Below are 13,818 nucleotides of genomic sequence, written 5' to 3'. Positions count from 1 at the left end.
TTTTGCCCAGCTTGGTTTCAGGCAAACAATAAAGATACTACCTGTTGCACCATACAGGTCAAAAACATCCTGGGAATCTTTGAATCAGACAGAAAGAAAAAAAATGCCAGAAAGATTACATAAGTCATTGAAGTCTTGAAGGGTCTAACAGCCAAGATGAACTGGTCTAGAGGAAAAAAGTAGAGGTATTAACAGCTTGTTGTCTGAATAATGATTAAATTATATCCTGTTGTCTCCCTCCAGACCACAGTCTGCACAGATGTCAGGCTCCGGGACGCTACCAACCGGCTGCTTCTGATGATGATGTTGCTGTTTCAGTGGAAGCTCATTCTTATCTGTTAACACAAGCACAGATTACATGTCAGACTTGCAGAATTAAAGCCATAGCTCAATATTTTAGGTAAAAAGCAAATTCTGCTATGAATAGCACCATAGGTTTGATAGTATTTGGTCAGCTACAAAAAAATACAAAAAATTTTAATTTGAATGAGCATAGTGCAGAGAATGGACACTGTGGTGGTGTTTGCAGGGTTTGTGAATTTGGATTGCTTTGTGCAGTGTTGGGCAAGTTACTTTTAAAAAGTAATCAGTTATATTTAATAGTTACTTCTTCAAAAAAGTAAATAAGTTAGTAACTGAGTTACAATATTATAAAAGTAACTAATTACTAGGAAAAGTAACTATTGTGGTACTTTAAAAAATGTTTAACCCTCTGGGGTCCAGGCTATAATGGCTGTTTTTGACTACTTTTGATTTTACCTCCACATTTCACCTTTAAAAAGTATTTATCTTGCCTTGTTTGGTATCAATCTTTTCAGCACAATCTTACATGTCTGGATTTACAATTATGTTTTCATTTTGACATGCTGTATTAACATAATTAATGCACAATCTAAAATCAGACAAAAACATAAAATCAGAGTTGAAAAAGGTTATATTTTTTACTGTAACAAACACAAAAAGTAACAAATCATTTTTGTAGCTTGAAATGCATATATGAATTGTACATTGTAAAGCTGTAGCTCCTAAAACTTCCCCCTCTTCCTAAACAACCAAATGCCATGTTGCCATATCATATTTTGATTGGTCGAAGTGGTACATTTTTCCACCAATAGGAAAGAGTGTTTTTGCAAGACCCTGAGATACTTAAACTCCTCCAGCTGGGGCAGTAAGTCGTCCCTGTCCCGGAGTTGGCACTCCACCCTTTTCCGGCTGAGGACCATGGCCTCAGACTTGGAGGTGCTTATTCTCATTTCTGCCGCTTCACACTGAGCTGCAAACTGCTTCAGTGTGAGCTGGAGGCCATCAACCAGCGCACCCTCACTATACGTTTAAGCATCCTAGGTCTGTCCAGCAACTCCTCCACCATCTGATCTGACTTACCAATACATGGTGATCAGGTGACAGCTCACCACCCCTCTTTACCTGAGTGTCCAAAACATATGGCTGCAGTCTGATGATGCAAATAAATCATGGATTTATAGATCATCAATCTGTGGCCTAGGTGTCCTGGTGCCACGTCCACTTATGGAGACCCTCATGTTCAAACATGGTGTTTGTTATGGACAAACTGTGGTTTGCACACACTGCCACCCAGTACACAGTTCTCTACGGTGCCTCCTGCAGGTGGTGTAGCCTACAGGAGGGTCCCCATGGACTAAGGCCACCAGGCGCTTGCCTTCAGGCACTCTCTCTGCGCCTGGCTCCAGGGCAGGGCCCCGGTAACCCTATTCTGGGGAGGTTGAACTGCTCCCTGGATCTTCGACTGACAGGGGCTTTTGAATTACTCTTTGTCTGGTTCCTCACACAGGACCAATTTGCCATGGAAGACCATACCAGCGGGCAAAAGCAAAAGACAATGTAGCCCTTGGGATCCCTGAGAAACACAAACACCTCCTCCTAGATAAGGTAGCGATTCCCCCTCGGTGGCAGAAGAAGAACAATAAATATGTTTTAAAGCCTTTTTTGCCATCTCACTATATGCACTGTAATAATGGAGATTACAATAACACAATAAATTGACAAACATGCCTGTGTTTTCATGCAAAGTGCCACAGGCTGGAGTTTGCTTGTAACAATAATAATAATAATAATAATAATAATAATAATAATAATAATAATAATAATAATAATAATAATAATTTTACCCTTTATGACTTTTGCTTTTTTATGAGTACAGCAAACAATGGCAGTGAGGATCATCAACAGAAGAATACCTGATGGGGAAAGACAAAAACAACAGTGAACTATGCATGTAAAAAACAGTGAATTTGTGTTTTATTTCAGCATAACTGTAACATAACATACCTGCTCCACTGCGCACTGGAATACAGACGTCAGTGTCACATACATCAGGGAAAACTTCAAAATAATACAAGAAGAAAAATGTATTTGTAGATGTTTTTGATAAAATGGTCATTTCAGCCATCAACAGACAGTTGATAGCACATAATATTCACAAGGCTTTAAGCATTTGTGATAAACTGGCTGATTACAGAAACACTGCAAGCAAAGAGCATGTTTACCTCAGCTTTTTGATATCTTTCCATATACAGTATGAACCTGCTTAGGAGTTCAGGTTAATGCTGAGATGGAACTCCGGCAGAGGTTAAAGTCAAAAAAGGGTTTTTTATTAACCCCATGATCCAGAATTGTGGTGTGACCAAATTTGCAGGTCTCCATATAGGCTTGCTCCACCCCCTTTCCCGTGTTTGATGTTAGCTCATCAACCAAGGTAATGGGAGCAGCAGCCACTCAGAAAACAGAGATTAAATCATACATACATAACAATGTAAACTAAAATGTGCGCACTTATTTTAGAATACAGTATTATGTGATTGTATAAGTAAATACATTTAAACCAAAACCAATTCTTTATTACCCTGTAAATTAAATCCTATATTTAATAAAAGAAAAATGTGAGTGTAGTGTTATGTGTAAGCCTCTGTAACACTCATGTTTGACAGATATTACCACAGTGTGGCTGTAACTGCAGCCATCACAAATGCTTATCCTCCAGAAATTTGGATAAAAAAATGTTTTGATATTTAGATTCTTTCTTCCAAGTTGAATTTAAAATGGCGAAACAGTTTTAAAATTGTTATGTTTTTTAAAAATCGTATCTATTTTTTTCTTGGTGGTGCACCCTGGATATTCACATAATGATATTGTTTTTGTGTTGGTTTCTGATTTAAAAAAAAAAAAGAATACTAAAATGACACAATTTATTCTTGTCTATCGAGGATAAAAATGACTTGCTTAGACCTTAGGAAGTTATTGCTACGGTGGCCCTGATCAAACAGACTACACCATTACTGAGCTTGCGGATCAGTTTATTGAGTGATTTTTGCATCTGCAAACCTCAACCTGCTGCCCCATCACGCAATCCTCTGTGCTGTTACGTTCTGGGGCAGCAGGTTGAGGGTTGCAGATGCAAAATGACTCAATAAACTGATCCACAAGCCCAGTAATTTTGTGGGGATGGAGTTGGACTCCCTTCAGGTGGTGTCAGAGAGGCGGCTGTTGTCCAAGATAAGAACAATGCTGGATGCACTCTTTGACCTGCTGGCCAGTCACAGGAGATTACCCGAATGCACCGCTTAACAACACAGGAAATCATTCCTGCCCGTGGATATCTCCCTGTACATCTCGTCCATCGAACGCACAGTACACAGTGCAATAGTTCCATCCTTTGGCACACAGCACAAAAAAACAAGTTTTACAGTTTAGAGTAAAATGCCATATAAATTTCATCTCTGTAATATTCTGGATATTTGTATATATTAGAGCTATTTCTTATATTTTGTAATATATTGTAATAATTATTTTAGTTCAGTCTGTCACTGTTCTCATTGTCTTGCAGCAACTGTTACAACATAATTACCTCAGGATTAATAAAGTATTTTGACCCTGATTAAATGGAAAATGCTGCAAAAATATAAATCGATAAAAGTTCAATATAACACAATGGAAACAGATAAAATATAATAGAAAAAAACCCACAAATCTGAGCAAACACAACACTGGAAGTCTTTCTAGAGAGACAATAAGATGACAGAACAGCTACAGAAGTAACAGAAACTAAAACATGAAGGACTGCACTGAGACATGCTCGAAAGACGTGGAGAATTCGCCTGTGCTGTGATTCTATATTTATATTATACATTACTGTCGATAGATCTTTGCTATTGGCTGTTTACTGTTAGCTTGTCACAGTTTTTCTGTTTGCTTTGTTTGTTTGTTTTTTTACTTTTTCGTCCCAGTTACTTTGAGAGAGCATTTTGTGAGAATAATGTACAATAAGATACAACTTTTAAACTGAAAAAATCATTGACAATCAGCAGATATTTTTATAATTCCAAATAGTGTTTCAGGGCAAAAGCTTTAAAATAAAAGGAGAAGAAAAGTATCTTGTTAGCATATGAGTTAAATAAAATGACGACTTCAGTTGATGAACATTTGGAAAAAGGCACATTTGAAGATTTGTGCACTTGATAGCACATAATACTTACCAGGCTTATAGCAGTTTTGTTGAACAGGCAGACTGATCTCAGAGCTGATGATGTTAGAAACATTGCAAGAGAAATGGCCGTTTGCCACGTCTTTGGCTACTCTCATCACCGTCTTCCCTTTTTCTGCCAACCGTTTAGCATTCATTAACCATTCGATCGTGTCATCCTGTGGGAGAAAACTCAATGTGTGGATTAATTGAAGGTTTTGAGTGTAAGTCTAACATAAAAAGCCAAACTTGGCTAAACTTAGTAATATATTTATCTTTTCCTACACTCTGGTTAATTCCCCAGCCTATATAATTAAGTAATAGACGCATAGAGACTCAAACTGTGCTGAAACAACATTTGTGAGTGAACACTTATTGACAGCACAGGTAAAAACTTGAATTGGTTTCAGTAGATGAGAAATGAGGCCTTTGTCTACATAATCTTCAGCAGTTTAATTATGAGTAAGCTACTTAATGCTCAAAATGAAATTTAAATAATGTAAATTTAAATAAAACATTAAATGTGTAATATATATATATATATATATATATATATATATATATATATATATATATATATATATATATATATATATATATATATATAGATGAAGCATAAAATGTAAATATTGTACTGACCTGACCAATATTGCAACTAAAACTGACATTTTTTTGTGCCTCAATACACGTCATCGTCACTTTGGGCTTCTTCACGGGGTCTGAGCAAAGAAAATTTATATCAACATTATATAAACTAATGCTGATAATAACAAGTTAACAAGTACTGTTGATTGATAAAACTGAACAGTAACTTTAAAATAAAAGCAAACACTTAATCACAGAGTGTGACTGGAACAGCTTCTGATACATTAGCACACTTGGTTGTTGTTATAGAAGAAGTACAAACACAATAAATATATGTATAATGTGTTGTTACTTACCTAATACACATAAACGCACACTTGGTAAATGTCCCACATTTAGTCCATCTGCATTGGTAACCTCTGGGATGTATCGTCCTGACATGTCTTTGGTCAGTCGTGTCAGCTTCAGTGATCCAGTTGAATCCACATAATAATTTTTCCCCGTGATCACATATTTACCTCTGCGATAAAAGATTATGGTTCTGTCCTTGAACCATCTCAGGTTAGCTGACTCCTTCAACTCATGTTTAAGGGGCACAGTAAAGCTTGAGCCTGTTGCAGCATAAACACAATCATCCTGAGAGCCTTTGAAACAGAAAAGAAGGTGAGGAATCAGATGATATAATCAGATAATATTAGAAAAGCAAATTATGTGTTTGTAATTGCTTAAGAACTACAAAACCTTAACTTTTTTATTTAAAAAACAAGAAAAAAATATAGTACAGTGACAGACAGACAGACAGACAGACAGATAGACAGATAGACAGATAGACAGATAGATAGATAGATAGATAGATAGATAGATAGATAGATAGATAGATAAAATCATAATCAGTAAGATTGGATTTTAGAGCTAAAAAATAAACCAGACAGAATAATAAGATTATTTGTACCGTACCTGAGGAAGCACTGAAGTAGCAGCAGAGCAAAAACACAGCAATGGTGGCAGCAGAAACCATCTTCTTCACTAATCTAATCACACTGGGCTAAAAAGAGCCGCCACTTTGCAGTATCAGTGTTATTTCCTGCCAAAGCGCAGTAACATTACATATGCATGTGTGCCATCATACAAGTGTATGTATGTGCATGTATGGTTTTAAAAGGAAATGACCAAAGAGGCCTCATCTACTTTCACAAACCAAACACTCAGAACACAGACTGTGCATTTTGGTTTAGCTTTTTGCTTCAGAAAGCAAACATAAATATAGCCAAAAGATTCTCAACAGGTAACCAACAAATCAAATGCTAAACTACTATAAAATATACATTAATGTTTTGAAATAAATTGTTTTCATAAACCTGAATGTATAAACTGATTTATCTTGTGGCTGCCATAGAATCCTATCATTTGAACCTGATTTGTTTGGCCTTACTCAACCAGCAGAATGGCCGATCTGGAGGCAACGTTTTTCCTGCTTTTGAGTTGCTACTAAACTGGACCAAGAGACAAACAATATGTTAAGGATAATTCGTATAAAATGTTTGAGCCCAGGCATTACAAAATTCACAAATGTCCATCAACGTTCCCAACGCCTTGGCGAGAATGTAGAAGCCAGGAGACTATTGTGATTTTGGTGCCAATAAAGATGTATAGATATGTGATTGCAATATAGCCGATAGTGAAGAGCCCCAGAGGCTGCAGCTGGAGTTCAACTTAACCCTGAGAAAAGGTATTGGTACATGAAGTGTCAGATATGAGTGTAGCTTGTCAGTCCAATGTGTTCATCAACAATTGTAGGAACAGTGGAGACTGTGTTACCGACTGCACTGATGGAAAATGGCTTGTGCAGTTGCCAATTAATGGTACATCTGAGACATTTCCGATTAGCACAGATAACATTAAACTGTTAATATTAAAAGAAAGGGATGCCCAAACTCATTTTGGATACATACATTAAGAGGTCCATTTACTAAAGATGTACTTGGAGAACAGGTACTGGTATGATGAATTTAATTCTGATGAACTCAGAATGTAAAATAAAATCTTCTTCAGTGGTTATTTGATTTTTATTCACAACTGAATTCATTTCATGCCAATAGCACTGTTAGAAATATATCTACCTAGAAAATTGGTGACTTGTTCAAGACTTATTTTACCCACTGTATGCAGATCAACTGTCTGCATACTCTTGAAGATGTGCACTATTGTGCACCAGGAGGAACTCAGGACCCACTAGTCTGACAGTAGATCCAAGGATTTCATCTGGATATCTAATAGCAGTAAGGGTACCATTGCCTAGGCTGTAGAGTCATGGCCGAGGCCAACCCAGACAACCAGACTCAAGTGCAGATCACACAGTGAGGCACGGGTGAGCGTAATTAACAGAACTTTATTTTCAAGGGGGAGACCATAATGCAACTGTGAACTATGAAAACACTGAACTAAGAGGAATAACATGAGACTTTAATAACCTTAGCAAACAGGAGTGATACTGAACTACGCGAAATACTAGATTTACAAAGGCAGTGGGAATTCTAACAAAGGAAACTGGTACAGGGGCACAGAACAATACCACTTTACAATACCGCTTTGCAATACCACTATTCATTCACTCTCACATTCATACACTGGTGGAGGCAAGCTACAGTTGTAGCCATGACCGGTTTGGTAGTACCAGTCATGCTGAACGATGTTACAGGCAGCATAAGCTGGCCAATTACATCACTGCTCCAAATGCGTCCTTCATTTCCCCAAATTTGAAGGATGGGTCGGTGTATCCTTTGTGGCCCAACATATCCCAGAATTCATAGCGCGGCGTTGAGTGTGGATAATTTAAAAAAAAAAAAGGCGGATGGCTGAAACGGGGCAGCCGAAGAATAAACTTTTAAAAGCAAGTACTGAATATTATGCCACTTATTTATGTGCATATGTTTGACAACGAAGAACTTTAAAACATTACTATTGGCCACATGTCGGCAAAGTTATGTGACATTACTGATGTTAGTACTTGCAGAGTCAACTTGGTTTTAAAGCCATCCATCCATCCATCCATCCATCCATCCATCCATTCGCTTCCGCTTATCCTTTTCAGGGTCGCGGGGGGCGCTGGAGCCTATCCCAGCTGTCATAGGGCGAGATGGCCATGAGGACCATTCACAGAGAGTTGGGGAACGGCTGCAATCACAGCATTGTAAGATGGTGAAAGATGTACCCTTAGGCCCCTTCCTCGATTCAGAGATGGTCTTTCCCTTTCCATGTAAATGGCCCTCTTGACAAGAAGGCCCTGAGTAAAGATGGTTATCCCAGCTGAACTTTTGTCAAAGCTGGGAAGGCGCCAAAAGAAGGCTCCAGCCAATCCAGGAGAGAAGGACAACTGCTGCCTAAGCGAAAACCTGTAGTGTTCCTGTATGAGTCAGGAGTATCGGAGCACTTGAGACGCATTTTTCTAAACACTACATCTCTGTGGGTTTCAAATCCCAATTGGTCCACCCCAAGGATCGGGTCCCCCAACACAAACAGAGTAACATACTGTACGCTGTTAAGTGTCATGAGAATTTGCATAATTATGGGAAATGAACTGACCTCCCAGCCCATTGTTCCCTCAGGCTACGTCCACACTAATTCATTTTCGTTTGAAAACGCATCATTTTGTCTTCGTTTTGGCCTCCCGTCCACACTGAGACAGCGTTTTTTTTGCATTAGTAGCACTGCTGTGTTTGTTGCATCATATTGCTCATATGCTTTATATATTCTGAGGTAAGTTGATCTATAGTGTTACATCATATTCTATAAGGATGTTATGTGTTTGTATACTTTCTGCCCAGTTTGACCCATTTAGCAGAAGTCAGCCTGTTTAAGGCTCTGATATCTATTCTGTATGACTTAAAGCAGTTATGACATGGTCTGATTTTCTCACCCAATAAAGGAATATTTCATATATCAGTCTACTCTTCATTTTATCAGAAACAGTTATCACAGCTCGTAAATTGTCTTTTTACACATGTTTGTAAGCACTGAGCCACATTTACTAATGCCAACATAATAAAGGAGCAATATTTGTCTCTTATATATAATACATCTATATATACACTGTCAGAGATACTTGTCTTTGAGTGAAGATTTAAGGTGATAGGAAATATAAATAACTGCAACTTCAATCTTTACTGAGGCTCAGTATTTGACATGGAGTTCAAGTTCACTGCTGCAATAACTAAAGTTTAATATAATAATAACTTTAATATTGGCCATATTATGTTTACATTACCAAAGTGAGATGACTTTAGTCTCATGAACAACATAAGCTAATTTTTATTTACTAGCTAATCTTAAAATGACTATTCAGCACAGAAATGAAGCCCAACAATCATGTTCTTATAGTCCCGTGGTGTCAGCCTCAGATACTCAACAAATCAAACAAAGCTCAAATAAAAACAAACAAATGAACATAAAAAATGTCTCTGTCAAACAATGCTGTATGAAACGTTTCCAGCGATTAGTATCATGGTACTAGGCAACCTGAGCAGCTCGACGGAGGCTAGACCGTCCCATGTCACAAACCTCGCACTTCGCTACGTCGGCTGCGTCCTCCGAAGACCGAGAAGGCCGGGTCCTCCGAAGGATGCAGACCCTGAATTGGGACACAGCTATAACGTTGTTACCGGCTTCTCCAGACCTTTTCACATCTGTCACATGTGCTCCGGGTGAAGCTGCTATCTGGGAACCCATGGTAGACCTGCCAAATCTGGTATTCGATGGCAAATTCCAGTTGAACGCAATGGTGTTGAGCATTGAGCACAGGACCCACCAGAGGACAGCAGGCCCTTAAGCCACTCTCATGAAGTGTGTTTCAGATTATTTGGACATTCACACCAGTGTTCTCCTGGAGGTCATATCGTAGCTCTGGCACTGTTCATCCTGTTCCTCCTTACACAAAGGAGCAGATACCAGAGCAGTACTAGTGGATTTTGTAGATATTAAGAATGAGCGAGGATGAAAACTTCAATGAGCATTACATGAAAAAGTTATGTAATTTTTATTACATCAGCATTTCTGTACAATAGAACACCTGCAGTTAAAAAGGCCAAAACTATAATGATGAGAAGATTTATAGCTTATCTCTGAAGGTTTGGCACGATGAAAGGTAGGAAAAAACCCTTTTGGTTTATGTGTTACCCGACACTATAACAATAATGGAACACAACAGTCTCCTTTGTTAGACCTAATAGGCGACATCTCGGTTTCACTCTGACGTGTAACCTTAAAACTGATTAAAACGACAACTACACAAAATTAAAACAGCCACAAAGAACTGTTTTTGTCCTGCTGTGAGCAAAGATGGTAGTGAGTGCAACAAAATGTTTTATGAGTGTTTAAGAGAAAAAGGCTCTCTAGGACTATGTGTGTATGTGGTCTATAATATGCCACTTCTCATGTGTGGTTTAACACTCCCTGCAGATACTGAACGCCTGGGGGGGTAAGGGTATATTTTTCTTCTATACCTGTTTGTATGCAGCTGGTGTGGGAACATAAACATCAAAAATCCTGTTTGTATAGACATGTTAAAATGCATGATTTGAACCTGAAAAAAAATAAATAAATCAATAAATCAATAAATATATATATATATATAATCATGTAACCCTTAAAGTGAGGCAGTAAGTGACAATTTCACAACCTTGTTTGTGCAGCTGCAGCACTATGACAACCATCTCTGGAAAAAGCATCATTTGACTTTATTATAGCCTTCTCATGATCAAATAACTCTATGAACTAAAAATATGGAAAAAAGAAACTTGTTGCCCACAGCAGCTCAATGTGGCTAACACTAGAATTCACCAGCTGACACCTCATCCTCATTTAGGTTTGACAGCGTTTCTAGTTGGTAATGGCAGATGCCTGAGCAGGAACTGAGGCTGCAGTTTGGAGAAGCCCTCAGAGGAGACTGATGGCCCATCCCCAAGAAGCATTGATGACTGTCTGCTACAAAGGTCGAAGACTCTAACTGGTAGGCAGGCTTAAGATGACGAGCGGCTCGTGACCTCAATCAGGTTGTCAGGGATTGCACTGAATGAAGTGCCAGCATTATTGAATGTGCCAACAAACATGAAAAAGGAACGCCAGGAAAAGAGATCAGAAGAAAGTGCAGATGATGAGAAAACTTGATGAAAGAGTGAGGGAACCTGAATCAGGTAGTGACTTGGTCGGGGTCTGAACAGAGGCTCTGGCGGTGAAGCATGCTGGGAATTTTTAGGCAGGAGATAATTGCTGACAGCTAAAGGCTTAAGGGTGAGTTGAAATTAAACTGGAAGATGCAGACGGGTTACCAGGCTGGCTAGTTTGCTTCATTTGAGTAAGGTACAGTGACTACTGATTGATTCCATAACAAATAAAGGTGATGTTTTCAGTTTTGGAGGTACTGGTTGAATTTGGAAGGTCACTTAAAGAAGCATCACCTAACACAATGAAAACCTACAAAACTAGCAGCTGTAGATCTGATCATGATCAAGCAGGACAGTTGATTATAGAAGATGTTGCCATTTGATATTGCAAGGAGATGTTGCCAGAACCACAAAAGACACTGTGTGCTCTCTATCACTTTAACTTCACTCGCCTCTGTCAGTGCGCCCCAGGGCAGCTGTGGCTACATTGTAGTGTAAAGCGCTTTGGGGTCCTTAGGGACTAAGTAAAGCGCTATACAAATGCAGGCCATTTACCATTTACCATTTAACACTGTGCCGTAATAAATAGGGGTGCAACGATACACAAAATTCACGGTTCGGTTCGGTTCAATACTTTGGTGTCACGGTTCGATATTTTTTCGATACAAAAAAGATGTTCATGCCTTTTTAATTTGTCATTTATTAAAATTATAAATATATATTTTAACTCAAAAGTACAGTTTTTAAATTTAACCCTAACCCTTGTGCGTGTTTTTTATTTTGACAGCGAATGCGCACCTGCGGACCACTTATGTGCACCCCTGGTTATTTAGCTCGTCATATTGCAGCCACAGAAATTATTTTGTCCATGAAACCATAAAGCTGCACTTTCTTTTTGCCTTATAGTCTGATTTGTCATAACTTTTTCGTTTTGTGGTAAGCTTTTCTTTGGCTGTCACTTCTTCACCCTGACCTGTCTTATTTGGCTCAGCAGAACTAAAATATAAATCCTGCTGCTTTTACACACGCACTCACATAAGCTCAGCGATTCTCTGCGCAATCAACCTCTCACATGTTTAAGCTGTGGGAGATTTCACTTGTCATGTTTGCATAGTAAGCTAACGATTGATAAGACGATGTCAGAGGAATTGGTGCACAAATTATCATCACTCGCAGATCAGTGCTGTCGCTCTCTATACACAGTTCACACGATTGCAAAGTGAAAGCAAAAAACAAGCGCAAATTCAAACGCGACTTCAATATGTCACATATTGACAGTGGCTCACCCATGCCAATGACATAATTACCCAGCTACATTTCCGAAAGAATGCAAAAGCATTGACATATATTTTTCCTTCCTACAATAGCCCGACGGGCAGGGAAGAGATAGATTTTTGTAGCCCGACTGGAAAAATCGCTAGCTCCAGGACGTCGGGCTAGCGATATTGCGAGCCCTGTATCTGATTGAGGAATCACTCATCTTTGGAAAAGAGAGTTTATTACAGAGAAATGTCTCTTTCCAAAATAAAAGCTATACTATCCGCTTCTTCTGGGCTATATTCTCAGCAGCATATTAAACATATCAGGTCCCCATAAGGAGAATCATGTGCTAACGGCTGTCTAAATGACTCGGGTAAAGTTAGTAGCATGCTTGTCGTTTTTGTCTGCTTCCACTTGTCTTTGCACTAGGATGATGTTGGCGTAAATGTGCAGTCATATTCGTTGTGTTCCCACTAGTGCTTTCAGGTTAATCTCGTTGAAATGACCTTAACGCCACAACACGGCAAATCTCCGTTAACGAGCTACCGCCGATCGCCCCGTGCATGGGGCTAGACGGCCAACACGTTAACGAGCTAACTGCGCTAACACACTAGTTCCCACCCATGTAATTAAGCATTCCATGGCACATCCAACATACTGTTTTACTTTAGTCCATGACTCGCTTACCTTCAGGGTCATACGTCACATGAAAACCAAAATAATTCCAAACACCAGATCTGAATGAGGGTGGGGGAGGTCCATGTTGCAAGGAGAGCTTAACTTCTGTCTTGCTAGCTTGCCCTGCGCTCTTCCTTCTGATGATGCTGTCTGTGTTGAGCGCTCAGTGGATCTGCGCTCGACAGTGCAGCCTAGGCGGAGTAGTCGAACGCAGATTCACTGAGCGCTCAACACAGACAGCATCTTCAGAAGGAAAGTTGATAAAATAAATTACAAATTTTGTATTGTTCGATACATATGCGTACCGAACCGAAAGCACTGTATCGAACGGTTCAATATCGATACGAATATCGTTGCACCCCTAGTAATAAACTAACAGGTTATTGTCGAAATGTTACCGCGGGAAAAGCATTTTTGCAGCTCAATGTTGAAGCTGCAGTTAATAACGAAGGTTTGCATGTTTTCGTTGTAACATGTGACGTTTAGCACAATAATAGATATTAAACTGTTTGACATGTAGTTTTCTGAATTCATTTATGTTGGAAGTGATAGCAGAGCTGTACGTTTTCATTTTTTCAGAACATGGTATATCATGTTTAGGTGGAAACCAGCGAGTTAACTTCCTGCTAACTTCTAACT

General features: G+C 38.9%; 1 protein-coding gene across 1 annotated transcript; it reads right to left on the bottom strand.

Annotated features, from left to right (window-relative positions):
- Nucleotides 1-219: 219 nt before the first annotated feature.
- LOC143415134 (cell adhesion molecule CEACAM5-like) lies at nucleotides 220-13,389 on the bottom strand. The gene is made up of 8 exons (XM_076880578.1): nucleotides 13,189-13,389; nucleotides 6,041-6,128; nucleotides 5,440-5,727; nucleotides 5,138-5,217; nucleotides 4,512-4,677; nucleotides 2,308-2,361; nucleotides 2,148-2,216; nucleotides 220-335 (listed from the first exon to the last, which is right to left on the bottom strand). The coding sequence occupies exons 1-8, from the start codon at nucleotides 13,198-13,200 to the stop codon at nucleotides 220-222; spliced, it is 873 nt and encodes a 290-aa protein (XP_076736693.1). The 5' UTR covers nucleotides 13,201-13,389.
- Nucleotides 13,390-13,818: the final 429 nt, after the last annotated feature.

The sequence above is a fragment of the Maylandia zebra genome, linkage group LG23 (genome assembly GCF_041146795.1).
Source record: "Maylandia zebra isolate NMK-2024a linkage group LG23, Mzebra_GT3a, whole genome shotgun sequence".
NCBI classification, from domain to species: domain Eukaryota; kingdom Metazoa; phylum Chordata; class Actinopteri; order Cichliformes; family Cichlidae; genus Maylandia; species Maylandia zebra.
Note: the sequence above shows the minus strand (reverse complement) of the source record. Positions and strands in the feature narration are given on the sequence as shown.